The sequence below is a fragment of the Rhinolophus sinicus genome, chromosome 14 (genome assembly GCF_057876585.1).
Source record: "Rhinolophus sinicus isolate RSI-liver-muscle chromosome 14, RSI-T2T, whole genome shotgun sequence".
NCBI lineage: Eukaryota > Metazoa > Chordata > Mammalia > Chiroptera > Rhinolophidae > Rhinolophus > Rhinolophus sinicus.
In genome coordinates, this window is record NC_142514.1 from 93,523,374 (window position 1) to 93,544,047 (window position 20,674).

At 39.2% G+C, this 20,674-nt stretch overlaps 1 protein-coding gene and 1 non-coding gene across 3 annotated transcripts in view; both read left to right on the forward strand.

Moving 5' to 3' along the window:
• The window catches only part of GMDS (GDP-mannose 4,6-dehydratase), a 649,419-nt gene that overhangs the window by 270,831 nt on the left and 357,914 nt on the right, over positions 1-20,674 (forward strand). For both annotated transcript variants that reach the window (XM_019752387.3, XM_074335314.2), the window contains 2 exons: positions 7,187-7,379; positions 8,221-8,325. In XM_019752387.3, coding sequence (XP_019607946.1) covers positions 7,187-7,379; positions 8,221-8,325 — 298 coding nt within the window. The remainder of the gene's footprint in view (positions 1-7,186; positions 7,380-8,220; positions 8,326-20,674) is intronic.
• LOC141572548 (U1 spliceosomal RNA) lies at positions 13,032-13,201 on the forward strand. Its single transcript, XR_012497873.2, has one exon. It is a non-coding gene; the product is annotated as a U1 spliceosomal RNA (small nuclear RNA).

Here is a 20,674-nt window from a genome sequence, read left to right on the forward strand (position 1 = left end):
GAGCCACTCTCCTGCCTCATTTCTGAGCCCTAGTCCAAATTTTCCAATGACATTTGATTCTACTTTATTTTTACTTTTGCATTCCCATCACCTACTATTATCAGCATGTCTGATTTTGGAATGTGATCAATTTCTTCTTGGATACTTGCATAAAAGCAGTCAGTTTCATCTTCTTCAACTTCTGTAGTTGGAGCATACGCTTGAATGATGGTGATGTTAATAGGTTTTCCTAGAAGTCTGATATACATTATTCATTCACTCAGAGCTTGCATTGTAGCCCCTGACTGTCTGTGCTACATCTTGCCTCATTATTAAAGCCATTCCATTTCTTCTGAGGTAATTTTGCCTATCTTTAAATTTATCCATGTTGTTTTTTTTTTTTTTTTCCAGCTGAAAAGCCTAAAAGAAGTTAGGCCTTATTCATCAATTTGTTATGAGATTCTCTTCTGCTGTGTTTGAAATATTTTTACTAAAATTTTTATTCAAATACTTCTTTTATTTGTTTATACTTTAGAATCTAATAGTTCTATTAACATTTGTAGGGCAGTTAAATATAGTTTTTATTTAGTTCATTGTAAATAAATACAGCTTTTCTTCAAATGGCTTTTCATTTTTAAATTTCAGGTACATTTTAAATTCTAGGGAATTTAATGGTGGGCAGAAATAGTCAAGGCCCCTGCCCCTATGAAGCTTACAGTCTAGTTACCTACTATGATTGAGGGGGGTGTTGTTTTTTTCTTTCACCTTTTGCTTATGGATTTCAGAAGTTTTGAAGTGTGCACTCTCTTTTTAAGTCAATATTTTGAGGTTAAGAGGACAGTATGTTACTAGAAAGTACGAGGAAGAGCCTGTGGGGTAGTTCTGACAAATTGCTCATACTGGACTCCCTCTGGTGACTAGAGCCGTCTGCCGTGCTCTGGACTCCCAATATTAATCCCTAAGCTGAGGTTTGTTCCCCGAGGCTTCTTATTATAAGAAACAGAACTGGTCCTCAGGCGTATGCATGAGAGACTCGGGGTCAAGGCAATAAGGAGTTGGAACACTGAAAAGTCCCGTGAGTGAGGTGGTAGACCTCACCTGGAAAGTTCCAGCATGGTTTCCAATCAGCAATCTCTCAGGGAATATCCAAAATCTCAAGTTCAAGGACTGGAATGTTATTTGCTATGCTTCTTGGGTAAAGAATCACAATGTGTGACGTTTCTGACCACAAGTATTCAGTTTTGGTGGTCGTTTTTATAGGTAAAAATGGAGCGCTCCAATCACCATTGTATGTGTGATAACCACTCTGCTACTTGGACGCAGTTCATGTTCTCCTGTAATGATCTAATATAAATAACATTTTGATTGTTGTCATTATCAATACATGTTTCTCATCCTACTTGATTAGATTGCCCTTCTCCATCTCTGCTCAATTTTCCTGTGGTTATAAAATGAACATATTAATAATCATATTTGAGACAGCAAAAGGGGTTTAAGATGTTGGAATTATCATTATTTGCCTTATTTGATATGAGGCCTAGCATAGTAAGCCCAGGCCTGCTGTGATAATAGTCTGATACAATAAAAACACTTCTGGATTTTTCCTTGCAAGCTCTATGCTGTGCAGAATTGCAATGCATTCCTTCATTTCCTATGTGTGAGTCCCACACAGCTCTTTCAGGGACCATTCCTAATTTCATTTTTGTTTCATAAAGGCCGTGATTTTATCACTCGTATCAATGAGGATAATTCCAAAAATATCTGTTTATATCTTTGAATGTTGGTAAGGACAGTTTGCTTTATACTTTAACTTAAATTTACCAGTTTCCTTTGACTTGAAATTTTTCTCTGGTCCTACAAGGCTTTACTACTCTCCTCTGAGACTCTCCTGACAGTGCCTTCAGATGAATATATCCCACTCCAGGATCTTTGCATATTTCAGTAATCCATTTCTCCTACATCCAACTTCATTAATTATGATCTGACATAGTTCTCTGTTACTCTCAACTCAACATCTTTATATGATGTAACTCTTAATCCTTTGTCATATTTGTCATACTAAATCTTTGAAATTTATGTAGTTTTATCTATGTTGCTCTGAAATGTTACCTATTTCAGTACTATTAAATTATCAGTCTTTTCTAGTGATGTCTGATATCCTGTTTTCTATTACTTTTTGTATTTTTATTTTGCTATTTATAGGTTATTTGACATTTGAATTCATCATTAGTTTACATGCCCTCTTTATTCATCCAACAAATATTATCAAGGGGTCTGTCAGATGCAGCAGATACTATAGAGAAGAAGATAAAATCCCTGCCCCCAGGGAGCTTTCGTTTTAATGGAGATAGATCATAAATAAGTAAACAGATAAAATGAAATGTTAAAATGAAGAAGAAATGAAGCACCATGAAGGCATGGATACACCCAGACATGGGTGTTTTAGATGGAGAGGGAAGGGAAGAAGTCCTTTCTGAGGGGTAACATTTGAGCAGAGGGGCAGAGGGATGGGGAAGACGGAGGAACACGTGCCCACAGACGGCATAGAAGTTACAGGCTTGAGGCACAAGCTGGCACCGGTCCAGGGGCAGCAGAATGACCAGAGAGGTGGGGTCCTTCATGGGAGAGGACAGTGGTAGGCGATGAGGTGGAGAAGTACCTGGGAGCCAGGTGGGAGAAAGACTAGTTGAACTAATTGGAGGCTACTGAGTAGTTCTGGTGAAAGGTGATGGCAGCCCTGTAGGGATGCCGGAGTCCGTAGTGGTGAGAAGTGCTTAGATTTCTGTGAGCTGTGAAGGACCAGAGGAGTTAGCCATGATTCCTAGGTTTTTGTTTTCAGCAGTAGGCAAACAGGTGCATTTACAGAGAAGGAGGAGCCAAAGGAAGAAGCACTTTGGTGACAACATCAGTAATTCTGTTTGGGGCCAGCTCAGTGTGAGGAGCTATTAGGCATGTGAGCTGGGCAGGAAGGCACTTGAGGCTACTCCTGGGGTTGGTACTTAAGGGCACTGCAGGTGGCCCTGTGAGGTCATGTGCACAGAGCTGGTGCATGGAGGCCCTGGACTCAGTGAGATGCCTGCAGAGCAGGAAAGAGGCCCCACACTGAGCCTCACAGCACAGTGTGGGTGCGGGGCAGCACGAGGGCCTGGAAGGACGCTACCCGTGAAGTGCGGCCGAGAGCTAGAAGCATGTGTGGTAAAGAAGCCATCACTAGAAGCGGAAGATAGGCAGGTGTTCTGTAGACGGTTTTATTATTATTTTTAATCAGTCTAATTTTTTTTCTCCTTATTAGGTGAAATAAATTTGTACTGTTACCTGAGTCTCCACGCCTTAAAAAATGTAGCGCTGTTCATGATTGGAAACACTTCATTTTCATCATGTAGTACGGAGAGAATACGGAAAAGTAATGATAAACAATTTAAAAATTACTCTGCTTTCAACTATAACTATGTTTTGTAGTGCAGGGATCAGAAATCCCTTTCTGTAAAGGGTCAGATAGTAAATAGTTTTGTTTTTGTAGAAAATAGTGCTGTCACAACTATTCAACTCTGTTATTGCGTGAAACCAATAATAGAAAACACATAAGAGAATGAGTGTGGTAGTGTTCCTATAAAACTTTATTACAAAAACAAGCCTGGGGACAGATTGAGCCCATGCACTGGGTATATGTAATTTTCCAGACCCCTGATGTGTTGGTGTATTTCAGAATCACCCTTGTAACCATTAGGACTTTATCAAGCTACAATGTCTCGTTTTTTGTTTTTTTTAAAGCAAGCCAGTTAATTTGTTGCTGTACATTATTAAATACTTTGTGAACAAATAGATTTATTAGCCAATCCCATTCCCCCTCATTTTGAATATCAAACATATGCTTAATTCTTGATGGAGCTACCTAAAACTCTGCACACATGCAACTGTCCTACACATCCCCCAATTCCCCTGCCTCATTTATTTCTTCAATCTGCTTGGAAGTCTTTCCATGTTTCAGTCCTCTGAATAAGGACCTATTCCTTGCCTAATTGGATTTCCTAGCATAATGAAACGCTCTTAAGTTGTGCAGTCTCCTTATCCTGTGTTCCAGTGACTGCGGCAGTTACACAAGAAGTTTTGGTTTACTGTGACTGGAACGTGATTATATAATATATACAATGTACATAATGTTCTCCATGAATATAATATGTGACTCCACTGTGCCTCAGTTTCAATGCTTACCTGTCCTTAGGATTAAATAATGTATATATGCAAAATGCTTAGAGTGATGTCTGCCTCATATTGCGTACTCAAAAAATGCTAGCTTTTCTTTTTGTGTAGCTGTTTAGATAGCATTTATATAAATTTAAAAACAGCCAAAGAAAGAAAAGAAAAAAAAGCAATATGCTCTTTGCTATTCGAACTTGAATGGTCCCATCACAAAGACTGAAAATATTGGATATAAATTTATCTATAAAAAATATTTACATACTGACTTGGCAGATACGTAGTGTTAGAAAGGACCTTCGAGATCACCTGGTTCGGGTTTTCTTCATCTGTAACCCATGGACCCCTAGGCAGCACTGTGTGCGCGTTTATGTGTGTGCACTTGTGCACGTGTGTGTTTCTGTTTCTTGTCAGTGTCTGAGGCTCTCATGAGCTCCTCACAGAGCCCGAGTCTCAGAAAGGCTGAACCCTGCTTTCGTGGGGAGCCCCATTCCAGAGGTGGAGACTGCTTTCGTTCCCAGTCCCGTGGCTCCACACTTTCAGTGTGACTTTTTATCAAGTCAGCTCTCTGAACCTCAGGACCTGGTTTCTGTTTGTTCCAAAATTGTTGTAAAGCTCCAACAGTGCTTTTTAATTGCAAAGTGTCATGTAAATGTGTGATTGTGGCACTGTACTGTAAGAAAGCCACAGCAAGGGAGAGTAGTTGAGTGGTCAGCCAAGGGTACCCCCAGGAGTTCCACTGCCCTGGCACCTCTATCTCCTAAAGTCTGCTCTGTGCCCTCAACATGGGGCCACAATTTTCCCTAAAACGGAACGGCCCAGCACTAAAGAGGGAAAGAATAGCCTTTTGAACAAATGGTGTCAGCACAACTTATATCCATATGCAGATAATGAATTCAGACCTCTAAACCACACCACACGTAAAAATTAACTGGATTGAAGACCTAAATGTAAGAAATAAGACTGTAAAACTCTTAGAATAAAACATAGGAGTAAAACTGCATGCTCTTGGGTTAAACAAAGCATTCTAAGACATGACACCAAAAGCACAAATGACAAAAGAAAAATGAGATGAATTGGACTTTTATGCTTCATAGGACACCATTAAGAAAGTGAAAAGTGTTTGTACACCTTAAACTTACACAATAGTAAATGTCAGTTATATCTCAATATAGCTGAAAGGAAAAAAAAAGGAAATGAAAAGACAACTCTCATAATGAGAGAAAATTTGCAAGTCACGTGTCTGATAAAAGACTTTTATCCAGAACATATAAAGAACATTTACAACTTAATAATGAAAAGTCAAGTAACCCAACTTAAAAATGGGAAAAGGATCTGCATAGACACCTCTCCAAATAAGATATACAAATGCCCAATAAGCACATAAAAAGATGCTCGGCATCATTAGTAATTAAGGAAATGCAAGTCAAAGCCATGAGAAATTTGTATGGATCCAAAAGACTCTTAATAGCCGAAGCAATCTTGAGAAAGAACGTATCACACTTCCTGATTTCAACTTATATGACAAAGCTATGGTAATCAAAACAGTGTGGTACTGGCATAAAAATGGACATATAGATCAATGGAACAGGATAGAGAGCCCAGAAGTAAACCCACACATACATAGTCAATTAATTTATGACAGAGGACTCAAAAATATGCAATGGGGAAATGTCAGTTTCTTCAATAAATGGTGTTGGAAAACTGGACTGCTCCATGCAAAAGAATGAAACTGGACCACTATCTTACACCATACACAAAAATCAACTCCAAATGGAGTAAAGACTTGAATGCAAGACCTGAAACCATAAAACTCCTAGAATAAAACACAGGCAGTGAGCTCCTTGATGTAGGTCTTGGTGATGATTTTTGAATCGGACACCAAAAGCAAAAACAAAAACAAAACTAAACAAGTGGGATTGTATCAAATAAAAAGCTTCTGCACAGCAAAGGAAACCATCAACAAAATGAAAAGGCAACTACAGAATGGGAGAAAATGATTGCAAACCTGTTAGGGGGCTAATATCCAAAATAAATAAAGAACTCATACAACTCAATAGAAAAAAAATGCAATTTCAAATGGGCTGAGGAACTCAGTAAACATTTTTCCAAGGAAGACGTGCAAATGGCCGACAGGTACTTGAAAGGGTGCTCCATATCACTAATCATCAGGGAAATGCAAAATCAAAACCACAATGAGATATCACCTCGCACCTGTTATTGATAGAATGGCTGTTACGAAAAAGACAAGAGATAAAAAGTGTTGACGAGGATGTGTAGAAAAGTAAACTGTTGGTGGGACTTCAAATCTGTGCAGCCGCTATGGAAATCCTCAAAAAATTGAAAATAGAACTACCTTATGACCCAGTGTTTCCTCTTCTGGGGATTTATGTGAAGGGCACGAAAACACTAACTCAGATATCTGCACTCCCATGTTCACTGCAGCATTACTTACAATAGCCAAGACATGGAAACAACCTAAGTGTCCATTGATGGAAAAAGAAAACAAGTCCTTCCATATGGGACAGTATGTATATCTTAATTTAAAACAGAAAATAAAACTATCCTTTTTAAAATCAACTGTGCTCTAAAGCACGTTCTCAATCTTCTCTGGGAGTAGAAATCAACTGGAACTCAATAAAATGTGCATTTCTAGGCCCTCGCCCCGAGCTGGAGCCGTTTGGCCCTGTTTTAGGGAACACCCCAGGTAATGCGGAGCAGGGGCTGCACTTTGAGAAGCGCTGCCCTAGGGACCTGAGCCCAGGATGAGAAGGTGAGGTGTGGTTCTAGTGTTCTTCATTTTACCGTAGACGCTTATTTCTTAAGGCATTCTCTTCCGGGTGCTTGGTGTTGGAAATAGATGACCTCCACACTCTTAAGTCTGTTATTAGAAATAATGTTTTCTCACAGAAAACATCTAAGTTTCTCACAGAAAGTTATCTAAGTATGTGAAACTGTAAAAAGTCTCTGTTACCCTTAATGAGCAAGCACTGCCTTCTGCTGTTTCCAGATTTCTTTTGACCTGGCAGAATACACCGCAGATGTGGATGGAGTGGGCACCTTACGACTTCTGGATGCACTTAAGACCTGTGGCCTTATCAACTCCGTGAAATTCTACCAAGCCTCAACGAGTGAACTTTATGGGAAAGTGCAAGAAATACCCCAGAAGGAGACCACGCCCTTCTACCCTCGGTCACCATATGGTGAGAATGCCCATGTGCCACTCTCTTCTCTGTGTGTGGGGCGTGTGTGTACTTCTGCTTTAATTCTGTTCCCGTCTCATGGCTGAAGTCATTTGGGTGTAAGATTAACATTAAGATAGGCTAAAGTGACTAGACTTGTTGAGAAGCATACCTTTATACATTGCTAACTACAAGTATTTGCAGCCGTTGCCTCCAGGGTGCAATTACCACCTCACCTCACCAGTCCATGTTCACTCAACCTTTTCTTTCATACTTTGAAAGGAAAATTAGACCCAACATGATTCTTTTTTCTGAACTGTTGTGAGATTCTGCTGCACTGATAAGGTTTCATGTTTTTTATCTCCCCGATGAAAGTCTCCCTGAGTTCAAACCCTTAAAAAAACAAAAACAAAAAGGTCTATTACATCTTATATATTTGTAAAAAGAGTATTCATGAAAGACTTCAGTGATAAAATTTCCAAGCAGCTAGAATATTGAGATCTCATATTTTCTACTTTCTAATTCCTTAGTGCTAAACAGAAGGGAATAAGACCTAAGAAAGTCCACTTGATACGTGGCACACACTGTATTCTAAATCAGTTAGATTGTGAAGGAAAGAACTATGGGTATTACAGAAGTAAGAAATTCTTAAATATTTCTTTGTGCTCATTATTAACCGGCAAAAGAACCTTTATTTTTGTCTTTACCTTTTGACTCATCTTTTTCTATCTCGATATATTACAAATTATAATTTTTGAACGTTGTTACTTAAGATGAGTGACAATCACTGTTTTTCAATAATAAGACACTGTCTTTTATATAATCATGTCTTTTATTTGCTTTTCAAAAATTATTCCAACAGGGGCGGCAAAACTGTATGCCTACTGGATCGTGGTGAACTTCCGCGAGGCATATAACCTCTTTGCAGTGAATGGCATTCTCTTCAATCACGAGAGTCCTAGAAGAGGTTAGTAAATGTATTACCGGGAAAGAGAATTTCAGACTTAAAAAGAACAAAAAGTTGTATATATATTCTGCATTTATGCTATATAACCTTGGGAAAACTTTACATTTTAACTATTATGGATATCAGAAGCGGTAAATGAAGACATGTACATCCAGTCTTAATTACTTAAGTTTGTGCTTTTTTTCCAACATGAAACGCCAAACGTCCCGATTTCACCATTTTCATTGGAACGTTTTATAAATCATGTTTTCAACCTAAGTATTAGGAAGTTTCCTTATGAATGCAAAGGAATAAGTTGTAAACTGATGCTTGTCTGGAAGTCACTCTCATTCATATAGACTTAACTTGTAGAATCTATGTAATTTTTACTTTGAATCGGTTGGATAGTCAATAGTTTTTCTTTATATTTCATTTAAACAGTCATCCAGAAATGACTATGTTTCTAGAGTATATTTTTAAATAATTTTGAAATCAGTTCTTACATTTAGAATCATTGTCTTTTTTTTTTTCTTTTTTTTTCTCAAAAACCGTGTTTGTTTACATTGCCTTTTTGCCTTTTCATAGCTGTCCTTGAGACTGTTAACATATGCTTGGTCTCCTGTTTCAAATATTAGGTTCTAAATAAGAAAGTGTGCATTCCTATCATTATATCTGCTTTACTGATGCGTGAGAAACCTGATGCATTACAAAACATGTGCACTCTGCAATTTAAAAATTATCTGTACAATTTAAGAATTTTTGTTAAATTTCACTATCATGTAGCCTTTTAGCTTGAGAATAAATGAGAGGTCCAGTGTTATAAGTTGTTTCATGCCCAACAACTAGTAATGCTTGTAACTTTTTCAATTAAGTTTTGTGACTATAGCGACATAATTGAACCAAGTTATGAAGAAAGATTAAAGTGACAGATTTACAAAGGTATCTTTAGCATCATTACATTTTTATTTTATAATTGCCAAAGTTAAAAATTCTCATGATGTGCTCTTAAAGCAGAAGAGCCCAGCCTGTCATCTCTGTTGCTCGAAAGGAAAGCAGTTACCAAGCAGCAAGAATCATTTCTTTAATTAATTTGGTGGTTCTGGGTGTCCTTAGACGAAAAAGGAGAAGGAAGAGCTTACCTAGCTATCCTTGCCTACAGCATGTGATATGTGGGATGCTGAGGAAATCTGTTCAGTAAATGACAGTCCTTGTCTCTGTAGTCCAAACGTGTTTATACACATTGTTTGGGTTTTTGTGCTTTCCCCCACCTGACATTGCCATCTTCCAAAAAACAAAAACAAAAAAACAATGCATGGAAGTCAATCGTTTTGTATTAGGTTAGGATAGAGAAAAGCATTCTTAGTTGTAGCATGAAAAGATAAATTTCAGTATACCCCTCAAAATCCTCTATTTACATATCTGATAATGAGAACTGTTTTTGTCTTTGTCGATGTTAATCACTTTCTTTTTAAAAAATTTATTTTAAAATTAATACTTCTCTTTATTTAAAAGAAAACAGTAGAGTAGGGTGTCAGGAGAAAAGTAAAAGTTCTGCCCCTCTCAAAAGTTCTCTCCCTCCCAGCCCTGCCCTCAGGCCCACTGTTAACTTTCCTTCAGAAATGTTCCAAGTATCTTTATTGTAAAAATAAAAATAACATTATTCTGTGCATAACCTTCTGCTTCTAGGGCTTTTGTTGAATGTTTGTTGAATTCTTGACCTTGTGGCATACACCACTTTGTTTTGTTTTGTTTTATTACCTATCGGGAAATCAATGATATCTCATTTTTTATTTCATTTATATGAATGTAACTAAATAATGAACAATAATAGAGGTATATATGGAAATGATGGGAAATGATGCAATCCTTATTTGATAAGCTATTTGATACTTAGAGCATTTCCTGAAACTTGAAAATTAATTTTAATATTAGATTAATCTGACAATAATACTGTCGTTTTGTCACAATAAGTTGTTATTTTCTGAGGAGATTCTTTGCCAGACTTAGAATTCCTTAATGGTAGGACTTCATGGAACTCTTGTTTTCAGCCACGAACACAATGCCTATCTGCTAATAAGCATTCATCAAATATTTATCAATGAATGAATAGCTCATGTTTCAGTAAAGCTGTGAGCTAGGCACTCTGAATTAGAGAGCAATAGGGATTTATGGGACAGTTTTATGTATCCGTAAATGTTTTACTGATTTCATGCATGTACTAATTGAAGGTAAACAATTTTGAAGTAAAGATTCCCTCTGATACTTTAATAAGTAGGTAAAATTTATTTTTAATTAATACTCTTAGGTATATACCTATAATTGCCATAGTACTTTAAGTGGGTTTATTTCCTTAAGTAGGTTGAGCATCAGTCCCCTTTGCGTGGATCACAGGGCACAAACTTGCTTTGTTTAGGTGGTTCTCTGGTAAACTTCAGTCTTGTCTCAAGTATTTCATCACAAGTGCCCTGTCTGAGTCCATAACTGATACAACTTTTTCAGGATATGTACTTTTCACCTAATGAAAAGTAACTGACAGGGCCCCTTTTGACTGACTTTTAAAAAGGTGTGGAAGAAGTATTTTTTAATATAAAGATATTCTAGACCAGAGGTTGGCATACTATGGCTCCTGGATCAAGTCCAGCCCACTGTTGTTGGTTTTTTTTTCTGTCTCACACGGTACTGCTATGTTTTCTCTGCACTATTCCAGCTTCTCTCACAATGGGGGAATTCCCTGGGAGACAGGCTTCTCCTCTGTTAATAGTTCCCCTGGGTCACAGGGTGCAGTGTCCCGGTGGGTATGCGGGGAGCTTTTGAAGTTCCAAAGCTCTTCCAGCTCCTGATTCAGAGCCCGTGTGTTTCAGCAGTTCTGTTTACTCCTGCAGGGATCCGCCCAGATAGGTGGGGCCAGGGGCGGGGTGAGCTGTGAGAGGTGGCCCAGAGCAATGGCGGCGACCACCACCACAGCCGGTCCTGCTTCCACAGTTCCCTCCCCTTTGCCGGAACTAGTTGGGCTGCGAATCTGTGTCTGCGGTCCACAGTTCTCAGAACTGCAAATATTCTATTCTTTTGCTCTGACACTGCTACTGTTCCGCTTCTAGCACCGGGCAGGTGGGGGCGGGGCGAGCTCTGGGAAGGGAGGGAGGGGGCGGCTAGTCTCAGTGCCTAAGGCTTCCGTTCTCTGCTCAGCAGTGCGGGCTTAAACCACCATTGTCAGCCTTCTTCCCTCAGTCTTTTCTCCGAGGTCTCTGCCGTGAGCGTTGGGTTCAGCCGTGTTATATGCTGCCCCCTCAGCCCTGTGGGCCATAAGCGGAGCCCTAGCAGTCCGAGTTCTTCCCTCTCCCGCAGCTGCGGTGGTTCCGGGAAGCAGCGAGCTCGGAGCACTGAGCTAGGTCTGCGTCCTCCACCTGCGGCTCCGTCTCCACACTTCTCCCTTCCCTCCTCCCCCGCTCGTGGGATTCGCCCACCTTAGGTGAATTCAGTAGTGGGCCTCTTCGTCTTGCCTGTCTGCTGTGCAGGGAGTCCTTTGTGGAGTTATTGTTGTTCGATTAGTTGTAAATTCCAGGGGAGCTTTACAGAGGCTCACCTCACGCCGCCATTTTGATGACGTCTGTGGGGACAGAGCCCCAGAAAGTAGTTTACAGGCTCTCGGCCTCACGTGGAAGGGTGCTGGCTCAGGTGGTGGATGGCCGTCAGCTGTGGCTGATTGGCCGTCAGCTGTGGCCGGTTAGCCAATTGGCCGCTGGTATAGCTGCTGCGGCTATGGAGGAGAGCCGAGGACTGCCGAGCAAAGCCGAGCAGAGCCGAGGAGCGGAGGAGAGCCAAGGAGAGCGGAAGAGAGTGGAGGAACAGAGTTGAGGAGAGTGGAGGAGAGTCGTCGGTTGGTTGGCGGAAAGGCTGACGGCAGGTCGCGCGTCCGGTGGGCCCAGCCTCCAGTGACACCATAGTGGTATGACTCCCCTACCTATGGCTCCATGGGTGTTCCTTTTTGGCCTCACCATATCCTGCGTTCTTATGTGGGGAGCGGGAGCAGAGACCCCGCAGGCCGCCCTGCCTGAAAAATGGCGCAGCGAGCAGGGTCTCCTGCACAACAAATGGCGCAGCCAGCAGGGTCTCCCGCACGACACATCCTTTTTATTTTCTGTATTTCTGATGATTTGATGTCTGGGGCCTTGTTGACTCTGGAGAGCCAGCCCACTGTTTTTATAAACAACGTTTCCATGCTGCCCAGCCTTGCCCATCTGTTTACAGACTGGCTGCTCTCCTGACCCAGTCCTGTGGCCTGCACAGCCTAGTGGATTTACTGTCTGGCCCTTTAAGAAAACATTTGCTGTCCCAGTTTTAGAATAATCAGATCCTCAAAATCAAGAAACTTTCAACTGGCCTCAACATGGGTTTCTCCCAACCTAGCAAGATAATCTTGTAGAAAGTTTTCTTACAAATATTAAAGTCAAGGAGAGTCAACAGTTAACCTATCCCTAAAGAGTTCCTGAAGCATTTGGGTCGGCTGGTACTCTGCCGTGCTTACCAGGTCTTGGGATGTGGAACCCAGTTAACTCGTAACTGACGGGAGACCTGCAGCATGGTTCCCACAGCAGCTCGACTCCTGAGTGTGATACTTTCACTATTTCATGTCTTTGCTTCATTTCAATCCTTTGTGGTTTTCTTTTTAAGATTCTTGTTTTGTTTTTTTAAGGGAAGTTTATAATATCGGTAATGATAGTTAAGAGATATGTACCTGGCAGGGGAGATACCGTGATCAAGGAGGTAGTTTTTCCAGGGCAAGGCTTATCCATTGCACTCCGGATGTGCTGACCCCTGTGATTTCCCCAAATGTTGGAAACTTGACTGCATAATTTGTGGTGGGGGGGGGGGGGGGGGAGATAGTCGAGAACCCCTGTGGTTGCACAGAATTAATGGTTAGAAATCACTGATCTCGGGGATAAAGCCATCCGTGTAGAGCTTCGGCCTCCATCTCCTCCAGTCAGCGATCTAGTCATCTGTCAAGTCCGGATGATTGATATGCTCATGCTTTAGGCTTGCTTTTCATAAAATGGAGGCACTTTAGTAATAGTTACTACAAATTAATAATGAATAATAGCTAAAATTCTAGAATTATATGTCCATAAAGGCATGAAAATGTATGTGTCATATAGTCTGTGAATAACTGCTGTGTGTTATATAATGATATTCACAGATGTTAACAAGGTGCTTTTATTCATAAGCCCTCAACTTTTTAAAATAAATAATGTACTTTTTTAAAGAACAGTTATTTTATGAATAAATTGCACAAATCAGACGTGTATCTGAAAAACTTCTCATATGGTTTCTTCAAATTTGAAATTTTGTATCTGTTTCAATTACTAATCTCTATATCTATATGGACATAAATACTGTGTTCTGTTTGGCACAAATGTAACTGTCATGACACCTTTTTGTTGGAAACACAGATTTATATATTCTCTAGGAAATAAAATCTGTGTTTATTGTCTAGAGTTGTTGAATTTCTGTGAGGAAAATCCTTTTGTTGCTAAGTTTCTTTGAAAGGCTAATCAGTTAATAAGATTGATGGCATAAAGCTTTTAACTATAGAAGCTATGGAATACATACTGAGAAATTATTAAATTACTTTAAAATAGATTGAATCAAGATATTAGAGTTTGTTTTCAAATGTATTGCTTATCAATATAAATTTTCTTAAATTTAAATTATTCTACAAACCAGAACATTAAAATCAAGCCTATTAGTAAAGCTAACAGCAGTATTTCTAGTTCTGATTTTTTTATTACTTTAGAAGATAATATAACAGAGTACCTACTGTTAATCACCGAGATAATTAAACTATTTTGCTAATTATGCTTTATTCTTATATCAGCAGACTACTTTGGCGTGTCACAAATACAAATTTGCTGACCTTTAAAAATTATAAATAATATTAACATATTGTAAGTAAAATAATGTAGCACAAATTACAAAAAATATATTTTGCATGATCATGAAGACTGAACAAAGAAGAGAGATATCCCCCCTTCTAGTTTTAGCAGACAGAAAAATCAAATGATTGAATTAAACTTGATTTACTTTCCTCACTTTGATGACTATAGCCACTGTGATTAAGGCTGAGTGCAAATGATATTGAGCCTTTTTTTTTGAATGGGACTTTTCCATTTTCAACGTGAGTGTAGAATGAGTGTCTCAGGTTCTCACAGTTAAGGAGCGGTGTAGGTTTCTGACTGTTTTCCCAGAGTCTGTATCCTTGAGGAGAAAGCCCACAGCGAGTGTGCCTGGTGAAAGCTCTCTGCTGTCTGGCGTTGGCAGGCAGGCTCAAATGTCTGCTAGTTCTCGACAGTGAGGTTGTTTACTTGTGACTCTCACTTGGATGCCACTGGTTGTGGAGAAGGAGGTCAATTTAAGAGTTTCAGTCTTTTTATGAGGGTGTTTTTCTTATGTTAACTCATCTTAATGTGTAGCTCATTAGGTCAGTCTGGACAATGGAGTAACTCCTACTTCCAGAATGAACTGAAGAAGTAAAGTTTGGCTTAGTGAACCTGCCTCCTGGTCTTTTGTTTACTAGCAGTGAGTCACATTCAGTGATTGGCTTCGTCCCTTGGGTACCTTTAGTCTGAGTCAAAAATCATAGGCCATGTAGACAGTGTTATTTCTTCTCCTCCTCCACTTCTCTTCCTCCTCTTTCTTCTTCTCCTAAATGTTTAAGAATGAAGTACTGTCTCTTTGTAGTAGGTGTTTTCCTTTTCTCTCTCCATCCATGTTGACTTGTAAATGATGCTACATGTGATGTATAACTATGCTACCTTCTCTGTGACCGTGGAACCTTGTAAAGACTCCGTCACTGCCTTCTTTAGAATTCCAGGAGAGCCTAATGAATACCACTAAGAGGCTGGTGCGTGTTCGTGTTTATTTTATTTTGTATTTCTTTCTTAGTCAAGAAGAACTTTTCATCATTTCCCAGCTGAAGGAATCAGAGTAGTTTGGCCTTTGTCATCATCATCAAACATGATAATAATGAAAAATATTATACCCACAAGCTGTCTTTGTTGCATTTGACATAGTGATTTCATACTTTAAAGGTACTTTTACAGGCGTTTTGACTAACATGTTTACCTTACACATTTCTTTATGTGTATATGAAAATTTAGATGTACTTTTATTTTTCTAATTTTTTAATTTAAAAATGTATTTTATAATAACTCATTAGATAACATTATTGCCTTGAAATAGCTTTTAGGGAATAAACAGTTAGCATTCACCTGTACGTATTCTCCCTAAATACCCTCAGAATTAGTAAGATAGAAAGGAGTTTAAAGTTCCTTCCATCCCACTTATTTCATCAATAAGAAACTGAAGCAGCACGAGACGGAGTTGCCCAACGTCACAAAACTACCAAATGTCAATACTGAGACCAGAAATCATCCTAAGGAGGGGCAGAATGACATAAGCACTGTTCATATCTGTAGAAATAGCACATGTATGAATTTGAGAGTGGGAACTGGAGCAAGTCAATTCACATGAGGCAGAGCTGGTATTTGTACGAAGCAAGTGGAGAAGGTAGATATTTATCCTAATTGCTCTAATCTTTTGTAAAAGACATTACTTAGTTTGATTAAAGGCAGTATTTTTTTTCAGATGTTCAGCAGAAATAATCATAATGAAACTAGTTTTATAAGATTAAAATATAAATGTGGTATGAAACAAATAACTTAAGTATGACCAAGAAGTTGACAATGAAGAGAAAGAACTGATACAAAATACATCAAAACTCACGTGGCAATAAAAAGTTATAAAGTACTTTAAACATACCCATAATTAACAGTTTAAGACTACCACAAATGGATGGTGTACTACTGTTGTTTAGCTATTGAGCCATTTTTAGATGATACAGCACGTTCCTCTAAATATGGGCTTCATAAGAATTCATGTATATGAGTCTAAACACGGTAGTCACCTAACTGAGAGAATCTGACATTAGAAGGTTCATGAACTTGTGGTTTTGAGTTTTAGACTTGAGCTTTTTTTCTAGCTGCCAAGTGTTTTGCTTCTTAAAATATCTATATTTATTATCATAAATTAATCTTCATATTTTTAAAACTATAATTTATGCAAAAATTAACTCAGTCATAGCAAACTTTTGAATAATTTTCCCCTTCATTTTTTTTCTAAAGATTGTTCTTTATTTATTGCTTTAAAGTTAATACTCAAGGACAGTGGTTCTCAACAGGGGGTTGAGAAATGAGTGTGGGGAGAGTGTGACTTTGCCCCCCAGAGCACATGTGACAGTATCAGCCCCCACAGCACAGCCCCCACAGCAGAGAATACCCAGCCCAAAGGTCAGCAGTGCTGTGGGTGGGAAACTCTGCTGTAGAATTTCACCCTCCAATGTTGTTATCACCAAATCTAGACGAATGTCTTCTGTAAGACTAGGATCTTCTCTGTCTTTACATACCACTTTTACTTTGCAGTAAATTCTTCAGAGCTTTAGCAGACATTTACCTAAATACAGAAGAAAATAATGCTGACTTAAATACCTCCGTGTGGAACTGTGTAGGCCTTAGGTATTCTGGCCTACTACAGCTCAAACCCAAGTCAGGGAAGCCCAAATAACAGAGTTGTTATTTCAGGGCGCTTTTAATCATTCAGAGAATTCTCACTTTGTTGACCAACTGGTCCACTGAACCACGCCCAGCTGGGCCCAGGACTTTTCCTCCACCTCCAAAATCAATGAGCGTAATTATCTTTTGTTATAAATTATCACAACAACAAAACTTTCATTTGGGAATAAGTTATAGAGTCCATGGTCAGGCTTTGCTATTAAGACAACTATTATAATGATTCAAGATTATCTTTCAGTGCATATTAATGTGAGATGTTCACATTATTTGAGAATTTTCCATTCAAATTCATAGATACTTTAGTGCTTTAGAGGATAACAGAATGCATGATATAAATTAAATAACTGGAACTTGTTTTTATTTAATCCCAGTATACACACAGAGAGCTGCCTCTCTCTCTCTCTCTCTCTCTCTCTCTCTCTCTCTCTCTCTCTCTCTGTATAAATAATCTTTTTATAAATTACTAAATTAATAAATATTTGCCTATCTGAGTAGCAAATTCAAATCATGCTGCTATACCAATATGAAGAAATATACGAACCAATATCAAACAGCCCAATATTTTATTTGTATTTCTATTAAAGATGCCCTGTGATTTTTTTTTTTTTTAGATGAGCATCATAGCCTTAATTTATTGAAAAACAATATTAGCTGCCCATTGTGAAATCAGGATGAAGTAATTTCATGTTACAGTTCAGAGCATTATAGGTTTTACACAATACCGTTTTGTCTGTGTGTAAATGGTTAAATTGGTGGCCACTCACTCTGGATCCACCAGGCTCAAGGTGGCCTTTCTGGTTGGGCACAGAGTGACATCATTTGGTCTGTAGACTGTGATACTTCATAGATGACATGTACACTTGGAGATCACAGAGCTGTCACCTATATTATTCTTTGTGGAGAGATGAGGTGTAATTGCTTAAACATGAAAGACTCTTGAAGCAATAGTTGGTCTAATTGAGGTGGTTATTACCACCAAACAAAGTAAAGTTTTTCCCACCTACTGAGGTGAGGCTCTGGGATAGTTAAATTGTTTCCTAATTTCTGTGATACTTACATTTGAAACCGGGCTGATGACTGTCTGGTTCCCACAGTATCAGCAGGCAGTGTACACAGTGGTTAGAGTGTGTTAAGCCACTCAGCCAGGCCTGGCTGGAGTCAGCTTCACCATGTGCCTCCCTCAGGCCTCAGTTTCCTCTTCTGCATCACTCATAATGTCACTGCGACAGTGTGCTTACCTGTGGGTTCATGGACAAGACTTATGTGGAAAAGATGAATGCAATGCCTGGTAGACTTTGAACATTTGTTTCCTTTTCCCTCCTCTTTTCTTCTCTCTTCCTGTATTTTCAATGCTGAATCTTAGAGTAGTATTTTCTTTACTCCTCCCCTTCTAAGCTGAAAGGCTCTGTGGGAACCCTATTTGGGGGATTCTAGTGGCGACTAGCATAAGACTAGGACAGTGAAAACTGTGAATCCAGCAGGGCCTGCTAAGTAGAGATGGTTTTAAATGGAAAACTGAGACTATATTAATGATGTTTACAGATGAATTAGAGTAGTCACTGAGACATCCATGAATTGCAAAAAGAAAAAATGTAAGTAGTATTGGAGAATTGCTGGAATCACGGGAAAAGCCATCTACAAATGAGATTCTGGCAATTGAACCGATGAACATTTTTAAATTAGGGAAGTCACAAAGAGATGATGATGAATATGGAAGGAAATGGGTAAACACCAAAGGCCTAGGAAAGAAAGATCCTTGGGAAAATTATGAATCCTTCAAGTATTTTTTTAAATGATTCAGATATTTTTATTAATGTTCCTGTATGAAGCATATGTGAGGTACAAAATGTTATTTTGTCAAAAAAATTTCAAACCAGAAAAAACACTTTTTGTATATACTAAGAAAAAACACATAAGTACAATTATAATTTAAATTTTATTGTTTATAAGATAAATTGCAAATTTTTTCAAAATGGCATTTTCCACCAAATTCAGTTTGAGTCCAAGCTTTCTTTTTTCACTCTTTGTTATGGAATTTTGTTCCCCCTTTTAATTGGCTCAGGTTCAGGTAAGGGTACAGAAGTTTTCGACTGCTTGGATTCAATCCAGGTTCCACCGCTTACTAAATGAGTGACTTTGCCAAGTTTCTCAGTTTTCTCACTGGTACGTGGGATAATAATACTCTTTATGTAGGGTTGTTGTGTGCATTAAAGGAAATACTGCAAGTAAAGTTACTAACACATTGTCATTACAACCACTGCTATTGCTGATGTATCTGGAGAAGTAGGGTCGATTTGTGCCACCTCACAATTTAAAATGGACTAATAAAGGGGAAATTAATAAAGGGATGGACAACTTAGCTTTCCTGAGCAAGTTAAGAAATTGAGCTTTCAGAGCTTGGAAACTGGTAATTAAGGTAGATAAGTTGTGATAAGGTAACTCATAGAATACTGAACACGAAGTATTGGTGAGAGTAATGTTCTGTAATTCTGTTGTTTATGGGATGTTTAATTCCCAGAGTTCATTTAAAGATTGGACTCTGAGCAGAATAGATTCTTCTAGATAGAAGATTTAAAACCCATGTTATTCTATGTTCACCCTTTGCAGAAGAAAATGTATACTATAAGAAAATACTGGGGTATCAGATGGATAGTAGACTGATTGGGGTTATCACTTTGTGAGGGGTGTAAATGTTTGATCACTCTGTTGTTTTGTACACCTGAAATGAAGGAAGGGAGGAAGGAAGGAAGGATGGAAGGGAGGAAGGAAATAAGGAAACATTGGTTGCAAAGAAAGGAGAAGAAGATCACAGATGAGCCGCAGCACTGCAGACCCGCAGCAGCATCCTGGGAACGCAGAGGAGGAACCAGAGCCGAGCACAGGAAGCAGCTGACCGTGGCAGTGCCAAGACTGTGCTGAGACGGAATGAGAAACTCCGGGGACACAGCATCAGGCAGGCCAACCTGCAGGGGACGGGAAGAGAATCTGCCTGGAACAGAATGGTCCCTTAGGTCAAGTTCTTCTGTGTGTTGGGCGGTAATGGGGCACTGGGCATTTTTATCAGAACCTCTGACTATCCTTTATAGTTTTTTAGACAATTGTAAACGTACTTACTGCTCAGCCTGAACTAAGATTAAGAGTAGGACTGGCACCCTTTGAAGCTGAGACACATAACTAGGTATGAGAAAGGAGAGATGGTGTAAAGTGAGGGCAAAATAAGCTTTTTTTTTGCTTTTTTTTAAAAGAAATTTGTGAGACCAGGCAGCTAGGGATGCAAGAGGTACTCCTTTGAAGATCAGATTACAGACTGAGACCATGAGTTAGGAGGGGGTATCTCCCCACTTGCTGCTGTGAGGCTCAACTCATTGAGGTTGGTGCATGGCCCCTTAGAATTGGGACCTGTGCAGCACTGAACCCCAGAGCAGAAGCCCCCTTGGCAAGTGGGGTTCTTGTGTACAGTTCTGGTGCCTGTGACTCCTCCCTAACTAGTTTAATGCTAGCAGGGTGAGGATTTTAGAACATTGAACATTTCCCTGGAACTCCTAAAGGTAGGGGCATTGAGTCACCAAAAGTTGGGCCCTAATGATGCTCTGACTTCCTTTATAGTGACAGGCTGACAGAGTCTGGGGGCTTCCAGTCACCTGATACAATGAGTTAGCTGTGCATGGTTCTTGTCAGCCTTTGGGCTCAGCCACTCAGTAAATTCTTTGGCCACCTTTGTACTGTCCTGGTTGGTGAACACTTCC